Source organism: Ovis canadensis, chromosome 3, assembly GCF_042477335.2.
Source record: "Ovis canadensis isolate MfBH-ARS-UI-01 breed Bighorn chromosome 3, ARS-UI_OviCan_v2, whole genome shotgun sequence".
Lineage (NCBI taxonomy): Eukaryota > Metazoa > Chordata > Mammalia > Artiodactyla > Bovidae > Ovis > Ovis canadensis.
Window position 1 is genome coordinate 214777438 of NC_091247.1, and position 15484 is coordinate 214792921.

A 15484-nucleotide genomic window follows, 5' to 3' on the forward strand; every position below is an offset into this window, starting at 1 on the left:
ATGAGTTTTTCACTTTGTGAAAGGAGAGTCCTCTGGGGCTGATCCTGAAGGATGCTGTAGAGAGCAGGACAACTCGACTGTTCTGTACAACAGTTAGAGCTGTGAACTGATGATTTTGGATAATGATGTGCTTTGATTTTTTGTCTTTCTTTTTGTGAATCTACTGTAGGTTTTTACATTTTTATTGCCACATGGTTCACATAAAATATCTTATAGACACAGTAGTCTCTATTACACTGATAACAAATTAATTTCAATCACATACAATCCCCTCGCTACACTTCTGTTTTTGATGTCAGAATTTCCCTATCTTTTAATTGCATATCACTAACAAAATATCTTTCTCTATAGTTATTTTAATACTTCCCCTAGACTACAGCTAACTGGTTAACACACTACCATATTCAGTGTATTCTGTATTGGATTACACATTTACATTTACAAGTCAGTTATATAATTTCACTTCCTTCATGTAATAATTAACATCTTTCGTTTAGCTTGAAGAACTCCTTTCGGCAATCTTGTAAGACAAGCCTGTGTTGGTGAACTCCCTCAACTGTTGTTTGTTTGGGAAAGTCTTTATCGCGTCTTCATTTCTGAAAGACAACCTTCCTGAGAAAAGTGTTCTTGGCTGGCAGGTTTACGTTCATCAGTTTGAATATATCATCCCTCCCTCTCCTGGCTTGACAGGTTTCTTCTCAGAAGTCCACTGATATTCTCAAGGGAATTTCTTTTTTGTGAGCATTTGCTTTTATCTTGATGCTTCTGAAATTCTCTCTTTGGCTTGATTATAAACAGTGTGTCTTGGAGACGATCATTTTGAGTGAACTCTGAGGGGTGACCTATTAGCTCCATGAACTTGGATGCCTAAGTCTCATCAGATGTGTGACTTATCTGGTATTATTTCTTTAAGTACAATCTCTGTCCCCTTCTCCCTCTCTTCTCCTTCAGGGACTCCAATAATGTGCAGGTTGTTACTGTGAACGTTATCCCAGAGTTCACACAGGTTCTTTCACACCTTTTCATTCTGTTTTCTTCTCTGTCCTCTGGCTGGCTAATTTCAATTTTCTTGTCTTGTGCCTCAAAGATTCTTCTGCTGTTGCTGATGCTCTCTGTAGCATTTTTTATTTTGCTGCATTTCATTCATTGTAATCTTAAGCAACAGAATTTCTGTTAGGTTTCTTCTCTCTCTCTCTCTTTTTTTTTTTTTGTTTGCCTCATTGCACAGTTGCCTGAGCAGGATAGAATACAGGCACAGCAGTGAAAGCATCGAATCCTAACCACGAAACCATCAGCCAACTCCCTGTTTGCTTCCGTTTTTGTGATTTCAGTCTCTGTACAGGAAAAAAAAACAAAACTGAGTTTATTCTGTGGAGCAACTCAGAGCCTGGGCACAACTACTCTGTACTCTGGGACCCGCAAACTGCCAATAGGAGCCGGCATGCTACAACTACTGATGCCTGTGCACCTAGAGCCTGTGCTCCACAGCAAGAGAAGCCCCCACAGTGAAGCCTGCTGTCCACAAAGAAGAGCAGTGCCCGCCTGCCGCAACTAGACAAAGCCCATGGGTGTCAACAAAGACCCAGGGAAATCAAAAATTGAAGACAATAATAATAAATAATCATTTTTCAATCTTATTTTGTTCATATTCTTTCCCTGGATTTGATTGTTTATCTGCATTTTTTTGGAGTTCCCTGAGCTTCTTGGTGGGTATACTTTATTTCTTTCATCATATGTCATTTATTTCATCACTTCCCAGTGGTGAGTAGCCATGTGAGCTGCCCTGGGAGAACTCCTGGGCATCTTCTAATCCCCAAGCACAGCCTAGAACTATGAGGACTGCAAGCGTGACTGTAGGTCGGAGCCCTGGACACCATGCACAGCCATCAGCCAGAGGCTGGGTGGGTTCAACTCACAACCAGGCCATCACTCTCAGGTCTTATATAAGTTCAGCAGCCTCTCCACATGTCCACAATGGAACTGGCGGGGGAGGGGGTGTTGTGAAATGTAATCTTTACTTGGTCACTCCTACATGACAGCTCTCTCTACCCTGAAGAATCACAGCAGGATCACGTTTACTTTTTCAGTAGTAACCAGATTAAAGCAATCTTGAAACAGTTTGTTTTCAGAGAAGCCCATTAGTCTGAAATTCTTCCTTTAAGAATTCAATCATATCAGGCCCCTCCATCCACATCTTTGAAACATAAATAGACAAACGTACCTGATGTCCCCATCTATCCCTTCTTCTGGATCCCCTCTGTCTAGGTCTCCACTTTCTTGCCCTCTTGTCCCATGTGGATTCAGGCTGTGGGTGAGCACCAATTTGCCATCCATCAACTTAGAGAGAGATACGAGCTGATATAATTTGCTCAGAAGGATAGATAATTAGACAGACAAGAAATGGCAACGTTCTGAAGAAACAGTAGGCAGGGATAGAAAGAATGGATTCATAAGGATTTGATAACCAACTAGACACGGGAGAAGAGCAAGGAGGAATCTATATCTCCTTGAGGAATAAACAGATCAAGTAACCTAGGGAATGAGAGATGAAAAGGCAGAGGTAGTTACCTAGAGTTAGAGTTTTAATTGGCCCATGAACACTTAGGCAATTTAAGGAACACTGTATCCCTTTTATCCCAACAGCAAACTCCAACTTTCAAAATCACATCCAAGTTGGTGCCCAAGAACAGGTTAAAACAGGCGATGTGACATCTCAAGGAGAACATACAGGAATGTTCAGGATTGGGTTTTTCCCACAAGTTTGTGAAATGAAAATATCTCCTGCCATATCAATAAATAAGAAATGTCACCGCCATCAATGATTTCTGGTCTCCAGCTGTGAATGAGGGCTCCCAAAACTGATCCTGGGGATGCTGCCACCCCGCATGGTGATTGCTGAGAAGCTGGGGAATGCAAGCAGCAGCCATCTGCCGCTCCTTAAGGTGAACAGGGAACCAGCGTTGCTCCAGATAGCTGAGCTGCATGTGGAAGCATTGAATCCAGTGAGTCCAGAGGCTTGCATCTTCCCATATATAGAACGCTACATTTCTTAACTTGACACCTGATCTTTGATGTTCAGACTCCCTGCTCCCTTTGTTGCAAACTTGTATACAGCCTGACTTCCCCTGCTGACGCTTTGGAGCAGTTATCTCAAAGCTACTGAAATGCTGTCTCCAGGGCTTAGAGTCTTAAGCATTCCCACCAAATAAAATAACTCTACCAGGTTCTGACTATACTTTTCGGTCAACAAGGTCATCTTGCTAGGAAGGAGGGTGTGAATGTGGACCAAGTTTAGATACGTTTTCTAAGCAACAGTGACCCGGAGCATCAGTGATCCCAGACAAATTCATGGCCTCATTAGCCTTTGAAGGAGGTGAGAAAACAGGGCAGCGCACTCATCGTATATTTCCTTTGAGGTAAATGGTGTTTGAGGACCAATCTTCTAAAAGCATGTGACATGGAACTTGGTAATAATTAACAAAGCAAAAAAAAATTTATTTTATTCAGAATATTTCATTTTGAGCAATTTCCATATAACACAATCGCAGGTCAGCACTGTTCTATTGAGATATAGGCAATTAGAATATCTGCGGCATGATCTTGTATTTAATACAACATCATGGAAAAGTCACTGTGGATGTTCCCAGGGCACTTAGATCAACATCATCGTACCCAGGGTACCCTTTCTCCCCCTGGAACAGCCAGGGGCTCTCTTCTCCTTCCCCAGGATCAGCTTCCTCTCTAAAGACGTTTAGAGAAGAGCCTGAAAGAAGAGAGAGAGGTACGATTTAGAACAGAGACAAGGGGGCCAGACAGTGAGGAGGAAGCAAGTTAAGCAAGTGGTGATGACAAAGCATCCCTGGGACCCAGGGGTGGGCAGGGAAGCTCAGACTATTTCATATCAGTTACAGTGAGGACAGATCCCAGCTGTCCTCTCAGATCCAGTCCATTTACTCTCTGGGGCCTCAGCTCCTGTGGAAACCCTGCATCACAGAGACCTGTGCTCACACAGGAGCTCTGAGAAGACCTGCCTCCAGGCACTGAAGTGCTAGTTATTCAGTTGTGTCTGAATCTTTGCAACCCTATGAACTGTAGCCCGCCAGCCTCCTCTATCCATGGGATTCTCCAGGCAAGAATACTAGAGTGGGTAGCCATTCCCTTCTCCAGGGGATCTTCCTGATCCAATGATCAAACTCGGGTCTTCTGCATTGCAGGCAGATTCTTTACCATCTGAGCCACCAGGGAATCCATCAAATGCATGAGATTCTCAAATGCATGAGAAACTGTAGCGAAGCTGGACACTGAGGAGCTCAAATTCACCCTTTCCTGGACAGAGACCAAAGATTATACGGGTTCAGCTAACCCCACTCACCTGTCTCAGACTTCATCCCATCTTCCTTCTCTGGGGGCACTTCCTCCTCACTCCCCTCAGAGGTAGGAGGAGCCCGGGGCACTGGTACCTCTTCAGCATCATCATAACCCTCACCAAGGGCATAGGTCTTCTGATCTGGGGCTTCTGAGAGCAGAGCAGGGGTCAGATGAAACCACAGTAAGTGGGTTGGTCTAAGAAATACCCAAGATCCCTTCTGACCCAGAGTTTCTGAGCGGCTAAATAGAGGCACCAGTCACTCCTTGTTTCAAAAGATTTTTTCCTCTGAGACCATGTTTCATTTCGATGTGCCCATAAACCAAAACATGATTTTACATATCTTAATATTTCCTAACTGAAAATATAGATCTCAAAGCAACTCTCCTACCATTGAGCATTACTAAAGTATTTTGACAAACTGTGCTTTACAGATGTTATTTTTAAAACCAGTGTGTGTCTCTTGTGATTCTGAACACAGAGAGCCCAGCGCCAAATGTGAGACATCACAGAACAGCCAGAGAAGGAGAAGGACAGACCCGATCTGGACACAGGGGATCCCTCTGGTCCATCAGAGGAAGACTGTTCCCCTTACATCTCCTCTCTATGAGGAGGGAAACTCCTCTGCAACACCCAGCTGAAGCAGGTCCACCTCTATTACCTGGAGCGGATCTGGAGTCATTGTTGTCCTCACCATCTGACAGGAAGCCAAAAGTGGAGAAAAACAACACACAGAAGGACCCTCCCCACACCCACAGGACCTGAGTTAAGGCTGAGAAGGGGCAGGTCTGGCTCTTGCAGTGTAGACAGAGGCTGGGGGCTCACAGGGCTGTGAGAGGCCATCCTGCCACTTTGGAGAGCCACCTCTGTGAGCCTGGGGAACGTATGGGTCTGCAGATGCTGAGGAAATGCCCACACCCAGTGGTCGTGACAACCAGAGGTCCCAGGAGGGCAGACAGAGACACCCACCTGGGCTGCCCAGAAGACTCTCCTGAGTCACAAGGTGATCGAGCTCCTCATACACGGCTTCAGCAAGAGCATCTTCATAGCTGGATAAGGCTGAGAGATCCCCCAGCAGATCAGAGATGCTGCCCCAGACACCCTGATCCAACAGGCTGAGAGATCCTATAGCAGGTCAGAGGTGCTGCCCCAGACACCCCGGTCCAGCAGGCTCACCCTTTATCTCCCCGATGTTCACATGGAGCCTGCCTGGACCTCCACATCATCTTCCACCCCATGCACCATGTCAGCACCTTCTCCCCTCGTCTGACCTAAATTCACAGCTCAGCCCTGACTCTGTCTGCTCTTGTAGGAGAGGCCATGACTTATGAGAGTTCACGCCCCAGTCCTAAGAACCTGTCTACTCACCGCTTAGAGCTCAGCATGGAGTGCATGGAGTTCTTCGGACTCACAACAGAGACCTGGCCCAGGTTCCCCTCCTAAAACCTGTCCCATCTCCTGCCTCCACACACTCTCCCTGGTCCCCAGTTCCCCCTGCAGCCCACCTCTGCGCTCTGCTCTCCATCTGAACACCTGAGTCACCAGGATGACGAGGACCAGGAAGAGAAGGGACCCCAGGATGAGGCAGAGGACCCCAGGCAAGGAGAAGATGCCAGGGAGAGGACTTGAAACTGGTCTGGGTCCTAAAAAGAACAAGGCAACAGGGTGGGGAGAAGGTCCTGGGCACAGAGAAACCCCCTGTGCCAGCATTTCCAGGGACTCCAGACAATGGCGTCCCAGCCTCAGACACAGGTGCACTGACAGTGACCTGGTTCCCCCAGGTCTCATCCTGAGATGGGTCAGCTCCACTCTGGCCAGTGTGGCCCCAAAGCAGAGCTGGGGATTGTCAGGGAGCTGCCCTGCCAAGAAAGCCTCTGAGGACCTGGCTCATCTCTTCTCCTTGGGCTTCAGGAGACAGAGCGTCAAACAGTCCTGGGACCCACACCTCACTGATGAGGAGCAACACTCAGAGGCCGGTGGGAGAACCTTAGATTCTGCAACATTGGACCCCAGACATGAGAAAAGTGTGGCCCCAGGAACCAAGGCAGAGGAGTTCCCCAACATAATGCCCTGGGCTCCTCCCCACCAGCCAGGGCTCCTCAGGCTCTTTCCTCTCCTGAGCTGTCAGAGAGCCACAGAACAGGTCCCCAGACCTGAGTATCCTCTCCAGCCCATGGATGTTCACAGTACCTGCTGGAGTCGGGGGCAATGTTTTCCTTACACCTAAAGAGAAAATCAGCAGTGTGAGGAAAGGGAATTGGCCAGAACGCAGGCAAACCCATTTTTCCCTCCTGAGCCTGAAATCAGACCTCAGTCTCCACAACACCAGTGTCCCATCCTCCCAGCTCCCCCATCCTAGACCAGAGCCCCAGCACCCAGGATGTCTGAACATAAATTCCCCACCACGCCCGGCCCAGCCCCCTGCCCCTGCGCTGCCCCAGCTCACCTAGGGTGGACCCCGAGCCCCTCACTCACCAGAGCACCTCACACCAGCATCCTCCTCGTGCTTGCAGTCGCTCTGCCCCCAGGGCTCCGCAGCACAGTCCCACAGGGAGGACTCCCGGCCCCCGCACCGCACCTCGTCCAGCCAGATGCTCCCATTTCCAGGGCCGAATGTCGCGGCCTGCACGGCTTCCAGGGCCTGGCCACAGCCCAGCTGCTGACACACCACCTCGGCCTCTGCCAGGCTCCAGGAGTCATCGCACACGGTGCCCCAGGAGCCGCTGTGCCAGACCTCCACCCGCCCTGAGCACTCACTGTCTCCTCCCCTGAGCCGGAGCTTCTCTCTGTCTGAAAAGGCAGCAGCCCCTCCTGTGACTCCCCTGGTGGGAAGAAGGAGCCCCCGGGAGCCACAGGGGAGGGGGTGGGGCTGACGTACCTGTGCAGGGGGCAGCAGTTGGACAGCTCTTGGGTCTTCTTCCTGCAAACAAGAAGGAAACAGTGGATCAGGAACAGCTGAGGGTGGTCCTGTCCCCACATAAGATTATCTAAGGCCCTTGGGTCAGTGCAAATGACACATGAAAACACAGGCTCATTTATTAACTCCTGGGCTGAAACTTTCACTGCATCTGATCACTAGCTGAAATTACTTTAAATATTTACTTGTTTATCAGTCTTCACACCCCACAGCAAATATAAACACAGCCATCTACAAATGTACACATACGCCCCTCTGAATAAAAGGTCCATTAGAAGAAGGACCTTGAATATCTTATATGTGCTTTGTTTCTGCTATTAGGACAGTGCCTGCACATCGTATGCACTCATCCAACAAGTATCTATGGAAAACCTTTTCTAAATACCTAGATAAGGGCTTGATAAATAGTTATTGAATGAATGAATAGATGAATAAAATTCAGTAAAATAAAACTTCTTTAAATTCACCCTAATCAGTGAAATAGTAAACCAAATATCAGTGACTGGTAATAGTCTATGATAATAGCTCATAGTAAAAATGATCAGTCCAGTTAATTTATACTCAAAATCTCACATGCTGCTGCTGCTAAGTTGCTTCAGTCGTGTCAGAGTCTGTGTGACCCTATAGATGGCAGCCCACCAGGCTCCTCCGCCCCTGGGATTCTCCAGGCAGGAACACTGGAGTGGGCTGCCATGTCCTTCTCCAATGCATGAAAGTGAAGAGTGAAAGTGAAGTCGCTCAGTTGTGTCCAATTCTTAGCGACTCCATGGACTGCAGCCTACCAGGCTCCTCCACCCATGGGATTTTCCAGGCAAGAGTACTGGAGTGGGTCGCCATTGCCTTCTCAAAAATCTCACATATGTCATTTTAATGGAAAATTATTAGATAGATTATAAGCTGCTCTTACCTACTATTCAGTGTGACAAGTGGGCAAGTGAAGACTACTGTTGTAAAAGGAAACTCTTTTTTATATTTATTTTTAATTGGAAGATAATTGATCTACAATGCAGTGTTGGTTATGTGCGTGTGTGTTAGTTGCTCAGTCGTATCTGACTCTTTGTGACCTACAGAATGCAGCCCACCAGGCTACACTGTCCATAGGATTTTCCAGGGAAGAATACTGGAGTAGATTGCCATTCCTTTCTCCACTGGATCTTCCCTATCCAGGAATTGAACCCAGGTCTCCTGCACTTCAGGCAGTTTCTTTGCTGTCTGAGCCACCAGAAAAGCCCATAGTGTTGGTTACGAATCTCTTAGAAAGGAAATATACAGGAAAGACTTAGTAGAATTCTAAGAAGATATAGGTACACATATATGTACACTGAGTAAGGCAGAAAGTTTTGCAATAGAGTAAAAAAAACCTACTGAGAAAAATTTGTATTGAGAAGATGCAGAAATAACAAACAAAAGACTGAAAAGTGTATATAAAAGAATTGAAGCTAAGAGAAATGAATACAAATTCAAAGCAACACAAAGAAACAGAAGGGTAAATAGTACCTGTCATAAAGTGTCAAAATTTGTATATTCTTTCCAGATCATCCTATCAAACCTCCTACCCACTCTATGCAGAGAATCTCTGAGAAAATGATGGCAGGACCTTTGTGAGCAGGTTGCTGATTTTCATGGTCAAAGACTTTACTACCTCTCCATTCTCAGTGTTTAACTGTAGGAAAAATATCATCAATAAAAGGTCTAATAGTTTAATGCCTCTTTGGCCTCAAGTGGAAAAGACAAAGAAATGAAAAAAGAGAGGCAAGGAGGGGAGTGAGCCTCTGCTTTTGAAATATCTTTCACCACATTCTTAGCGGTGGGTTTCAGGCAACAGCCAGCATACCATTCAAGGTATACCTGAATGGGGTGTGTGTGTTTGTGTATGCAGAGGGGGAGGGAAGGAGAGAGAGAAACAGAGAGAGAGAAATGTTGAAGGAAGTAAGGTGCTATGGTTTAACTATTTGTCACCATCTCCAACATTTATTTATTTCATTCAACATTTATTTTCAAAATCCCAATTCCCAATATAACAATATTTAGTGGTGGAGCCTTCTCAAACTCTTCCAAAAACAGAAGAAAGAAACACTTGCAAATTCATTTTATGAGGCCAACATTATTCTGATACTAAAACCAGATAAGGACACCACAAGAAAAGAAAATTACGGGCTAATACTCTGATAAATATAGGTGCAAGAATCCTCAACAAAATATTAGAAAACTGAATCTGACAATACACTAAAAGAATCATACACCATGATCAAGTGATGTTTGTTCCAAGGATGCAAGGATAATTCAACATTCACAAACTAATCAATGTGATACACCAAATACAGAAAATGAAGGTGAAAATCATATCTCAAAGGATGCAGAAAAAATGTTTGACAAATTCAAAATCCATTTATGATAAAAACTCTTTTACAAAGTAGTTATAGAAGGATTGCATCTCAATATAATTAAGGCCATATGAGCAGTTCACAGCTAACATCATATTTGACTGTAAAAAACCGAAAGCTTTTCCTCTGAAATCAGACACAAGACAAAATCATCCACTCTCACCACTTTTACTCCACTTAGTTCTGGCAGCCCCGTCCAGACCCATCAGGCAATGGAAAGAAAGTCAGGATCCAAACCTGAAAGGGAGAGGCGAAACTGACACTACGTGCAGATCGGAAAGTGAAGTGCTAGCCGCTCAGTCGTGTCTGACTCTGCGACCGCAAGGGCTGCAGCCCGCCAGGCTCCTCTGCCCACTGGGGTTCTCCAGGCAAGAATACTGGAGTGGGTTGCCGTTCCCTCCTCCAGGGGATCTTCCCGACCCAGCGATCAAACCCGGGTCTCTTGCATTGCAGACAGATTCTCTACCATCAGAGTCATGAGGAAAGAAACCCCCTTACATAATATTATATGTAGAAAACACTAAAGACTTCAGCAAAAAATATGAGAAATAATACACTCAGTAAAGTTGTAGAATGAAAAATCTATATGCAAAAATCAGTTGCATTTCTATGCACTAACAACAAAACTGCCATGAGGAGAAACTGAGAAAACAATTCTATTTACATTTACATGAAAATGAATAAAATATCTAGGAATAAATTTAACCAAGGAGGTGAAAGACCTGTACACTGAAAACTATAAGATATTGATGGAAGTTACTCAAGATGACTCAAATAAATGGAAAGATATTCTGTGCTCATGGATTGGAAATCTAATATTATTAACATGCCCATTACTACCCAAAGCATTCTACAGATTCACTGCAATCCTTACCAAAATTTCAATGGAAATTTTCACAGATATAGACAAACAATCCTAAAATTTGCATGGAACCACAAAAGACGCTGAATACCAAAGCAATCTTGAGAATGAGTAATAAAGCTGGAAGTGTCATACTTCCTGTTTCAAACTATATTACAAAGCTATATTAGTCAAAACAGTATGTTGTTGGTATAAAAATGGACACAGAGATCAATGGAACAGAATAGAGAGCCCAGAAATAAACCCACATTTGTATGGTCAATTAATTTTTGACAAAGAAGCCAAGAACATATAATGAGGAAAGGGCAGTTTTTTCCGTGAATAGCACTGGGAAAACCGGAAAGCCACATGCAAAAGAATGAAACTGATCCACTATCTTACACCACACACAAAAATTAACTCAAAATAGATCAAAGACTTGATCACAAGTCCTGAAGCCATAAAATTACTACAGGAAAAAAACAGAAAATAAAATCGTTGACATCAGTCTTTGTGAGGATTTTTTGGATTTGACACCAAAATCAAAGGGAACAAGAGTAAAAACAAGCAGTTGGGACCACATAAGGCTACAAAGTTTCTGCCCAATTAAGGAAAACATCAACAAAATGAAAAAGCAACCTACGGAACTGGAGAAACTATTTACATATTATTTTTCTGATAAATATTATTATCCAAAATACACAAGGAACTCACACAACTCAGTAGCAAAAATCAAACAATATGACTTTCAAAAAATGGGCAGAGAAACTGATAAAATTTTTTTTTAAAGAATACATACAACTCGCCAGTAGGTACATGAAAACGTGCTCAATACTAGTAATCATCAGAAAATACAGATCAAAACCACAATGAGATATGACCTCATATCCTCTAGAAAGGCTTTCATCAAAAATAAGAAATAACAGAAGTTGAGGAGAATGTGAAGAGACAGGAAAGCTTTTGCACAGTTAGAGGGAATGTAAGTTGATGCAGCCCCTATGGAAACAGTATTGAGGTGCATCAAAAATTGAAAATACAATTGCCATATGATTTAGCAATTTCACTTCGGGGTATTTATCTGAAGGAAACACTAACTTGAAAACCCAATGTTCACTGCAGCAATATTTGTTCAGTTGACAGCTTGTGTCTGACTCTTTGCAACCCCATGGACTGCAGCATGCCAGGTTCCTCAGTCCTTCACTATCTCCCAAAGTTTGCTCAAATTCATGTCCGCTGAATTGATGACGCTATCTATCTCATCCTCTGTGGCCCACTTCTCCTTTTGCCTTCAGTCTTTCTCAGCATCAGGGTATTTTCCAACGAGTCAGCTCTTCGCATCAGGTGGCAGAAGTACTGGAGCTTCAGCTTCAGCATCAGTCCTTCCAATGAATATTCAGAGTTGATTGCCTTTAAGATGGATCTCCTTGTTGTCCAAGGGACTCGCAATTCACTTGTGGCATCCAAGTATCACAATTCAAAAGCATCAACTCTTTGGCGATCAGCTTCTTTATAATCCAACTCTCACATCTATATATGACTACTGAAATAAACACAACTTTGACTAGATGGACCTTTGTCAGCAAAATGATGGCTCTGCTTTTTAATACTCTGTCTAGGTGTGTCATAGCTTTCCTTCCAAGGAGCAAGCCTCTTTTAATCTCATGGCTACAGTCACCATCAGCAGTGATTTTGGGGCCCAAGAAAAGAAAATATGTCTGCATCCACCTTCTCTCTTTTTATTTGCCATGGAGTGATGGGACCAGATGCCATAATCTTAATTTTTAGAATGTTGAATGATGAGCTTTAAGCCAACTTTTTCACTCTCCTCTTTCACCCTCAACAAGAAGCTCTTTATTTCATCTTCTCTTTCTTCCAATAGAGTGATATCATCTGCATATCTGAGGTTATTGATATCTCTCACAGCAATCTTGATTCCAGCTTCTGATTCATTCAGCCTGGCATTTCCCATGATGTATTCTACATATAACTTAAATAAACAGGGTGACAATATACAGCCTTGACGAATACCTTTCCCAATTTTGAACCAGTCGGTTGTTTATGTCCAGTTCCAACTGTTGCTTCTTGACCTACATACAGGTTTCTCAGGAAGCAGGTAAGGTGGTCTGGTATCCACATAGTCAAAGGCTTTAGTCTAGTCAATGAAGCAGATGTTTTTCTGGAATTCTCTTGCTTACTCTATGATCCAACAAATGTTGGCAATTTGATCTCTGGTTCCTCTGCCTTTTCTAAACCCAGCTTGTACATCTTGGAAGTTCTCAGTTCACTTATTGCTGAAGCCTAGTTTGAAAGACTTCAGGCATAATCTTGCTAGCATGTGAAATGAGCACAATTGTGCAGTAGTTTGAACATTCTTTGGCATTGCCCTTCTTCAGGACTGGAATGAAAATTGACCTTCTCCAGTCCTGTGACCACTGATGAATTTTCCAAATTTGCTGATATATTGACTGCAGCACTTTAACAGCATTACTTTTTAGTATTTTATAGCAATATATACAAGAGCCAAACAAGGTAAGTCTTCACTGATGGATGAATGGATAAAGAAAATGTAATACAGACATATATCCACTCATAAAAAAGAAGAAAATTTTGCTCATTTCAACAAGGATGGCCCTTGAGGGCATTACGCTAGGAGAAACAAATCAGACAGAGATAGAAAAATACCATAAAATCTCATTGATATGTGTAATCTTAAAACAAAAAGCAAGTTCAGAGATGCTGAGTAGTTGGTGGCTGCCAGAGATGAGGAATTTGATGTGGGCAAATGTAGTCAAAAGGTATAGACTTGAGTTATAAAATTAATAGGTGAAGAGATATAACTTACAGCATGGTGACTATAGTGAATACCATACTGTCTATTTGAACCATGATGAGAAAATACATCTTAAAACTCCTCATCATACAAGAAAAATATTTAACTATATATACGGTTATGGATATAACTAGACTTACTGTGGTGATCATTTATCAATATACACAAATATATAAGCATTTTGTTGTACACAGCGAACAATGTAATGTTATGTCAATTATATCAACTAAAAACTTTTAATAAAGCAAGTTTGGAACATGTGGATTAAATTAGATCCATCCAACTTCATTTTATAAGCTCAACTTAAACGTATCACTTAGATTTTAAGATATCAAATCTCACTAATAGCATCCCACAGGGTTGGGACAGACACAGAAACAGACATAAGTCACCTGCGCAGGAGATGTAGGCTTCCTCCTTTGGAGAGCAGGAACTGAATTTCCACGGGCCAGAAGGACACTGCCAGAGAGAGGTATCAGTTTTCCGACACTGAATTAAATCTATCCACCGGGGTCTAGAACCTTCCCTGAGACCAACAGAAGTGTTGAGACGTCCACTGTCCCCACAGCCAAGCTGACTGCAGATGAGGGACACGGTGACATCATCCATGGGGCTGCGGCAGACACTGCCCCAGGTCCCGTTGTAGAAAACTTCCAGCCACCCGGCACACTCCTGGTCTTCGCTCACCATCCTGAGGGCCAGGAACTCTGAGATTGAAAGGGAGGAGACAGGACAAAGTGAGCACCCCACTCAGTGCTCTGGATTTTCCTCTCTCCCCAAAATTGTGAACATTCATCTGTGACCAGGCTGAGGAAGCAAATCCACTAGGTGACCAGAGGGAAACTTGTCTCCTTTTCACCTGACTTTGTCCATTTGTGTCTGTCTTTCTAAATATTTCTACCACTGTGATGTAGTGAATATAAACTGAGGAAGACCAACCTGGACACCTGCAGGGAGAGGGAGCTGACTCCTGCTTCCTGACAAAACATCTAAAAGAGTGTATGAAAGGGATGTGATGTGGACAGTGCAGAGGCAGATAGAGTAATGGACCTGTGACTGTTTCCTTATCTGGAAAAGGGGACTTTACAGATGTGATTAAGGTAAGGACCTTGAGATTACCCTGGAATATGATGGATTAACCACCTGAGCACAGTCTAATCACAGTCTTAGACTCACTATCCTTTAGGGTGGAACACTTTTCCTCATTCTGGTTAGAGGGAGATGTGAATATGGATAACAGTTAGAGAGGTGGAGCGTTGCTGGTCTGATGATGAACAGAAGGCGGTTATGAATGAAGGAAGGCAGGCAGCTTTTAGAAGCTTGAAAAGACAAGAAACAGATTCTTTTCCAGAGGCTCAGAGGTGATGTGACCCTACTGAAACCTTGATCCCCATCCAGTGAGATTCCTGCTGGACATCTAAGATATAGAAGTGTAAGGAAGTAAATGTGTTGTTTTAAACCATTAACTATGTGGTAACTTGTTACAAAACAAAAAAAAACTAGCACCTTGGCTTTAAGACTTCTCTACCATATGTACCAGAAGAGTGAGCCCCGATTTCAAGGAAAACTGAGAAAAGGCTCTGCCAGGAAACACTACTGAGGAGAAAGAACCAGAGTCTCAGCTGCTGCAGGAGGCAGTGAAAGCACCTCGTCTTCACGTCTGCTGGAAAGAAAAGCTCCATAGGAGGAAGCTTCCTTCTCTGGTCCTTTCAGCGTCTCTCCCTCAGGGCTCAGACCCCCGTCCTCCTGGGCCCTCCCCTCCCCCAGCCTGTGGACAGTGTGGAGCGCTGACCTGAGCAGATGACCCCCGCGTCCTCCTTGTGTCTGCAGTCGTGCCGCCCCCAGCCCCGGGAAGGGCACCTCCACACGTGAGACTCATTTCCGGCGCAGTTCAGGTCGTCCAGCCAGATGGGCCCTGATCCTGCCCCGAAGTGAGCAGACCCCGTGGCATGGAGGGCATCTCCACAGCCCAGCTGCCTGCACACCACGCGGGCATCGTCCAGGTCCCAGCCGTCATCACAGATGGTGCCCCAGGAGCCCTGGTCAAGGATCTCCACTCTCCCGACGCAGGAACCGCCCCCGTCCACCAGGCGGATCTGTCTGCTGTCTGAGGAGAGAGAAATGGGACAATGGGGCGTGGACCTGG

At 44.4% G+C, this 15484-nt stretch overlaps 2 protein-coding genes across 2 annotated transcripts in view; both read right to left on the reverse strand.

The window, feature by feature from the left end:
- LOC138437863 (scavenger receptor cysteine-rich domain-containing protein DMBT1-like) overlaps positions 1–15484 on the reverse strand; it is a 226394-nt gene that overhangs the window by 100731 nt on the left and 110179 nt on the right. Inside the window, 3 exon segments of the mRNA XM_069585832.1 lie at positions 6842–7156; positions 13731–14045; positions 15131–15445. Coding sequence (XP_069441933.1) covers positions 6842–7156; positions 13731–14045; positions 15131–15445 — 945 coding nt within the window.
- LOC138435239 (antigen WC1.1-like) lies at positions 3475–6758 on the reverse strand. The gene is made up of 6 exons (XM_069579571.1): positions 6557–6758; positions 5872–6009; positions 5336–5425; positions 5028–5063; positions 4373–4516; positions 3475–3763 (listed from the first exon to the last, which is right to left on the reverse strand). The coding sequence occupies exons 1-6, from the start codon at positions 6756–6758 to the stop codon at positions 3618–3620; spliced, it is 756 nt and encodes a 251-aa protein (XP_069435672.1). The 3' UTR covers positions 3475–3617.

Bases quoted from the DNA above. Each gene is read 5' to 3' on its own strand.
- LOC138435239 (XM_069579571.1), bottom strand. From the start codon at position 6,758: ATGTTCAGACATCCTGGGTGCTGGGGCTCTGGTCTAGGATGGGGGAGC. The intron at 5,426-5,871 runs GTGGGCTGCAGG...GGGATCTCTCAG, and splicing joins ATGGAGAGCAGAGCGCAGAG to CCTTATCCAGCTATGAAGAT. The intron at 4,517-5,027 runs GTAATAGAGGTG...CTCTGCTCTCAG, and splicing joins TGACTCCAGATCCGCTCCAG to AAGCCCCAGATCAGAAGACC.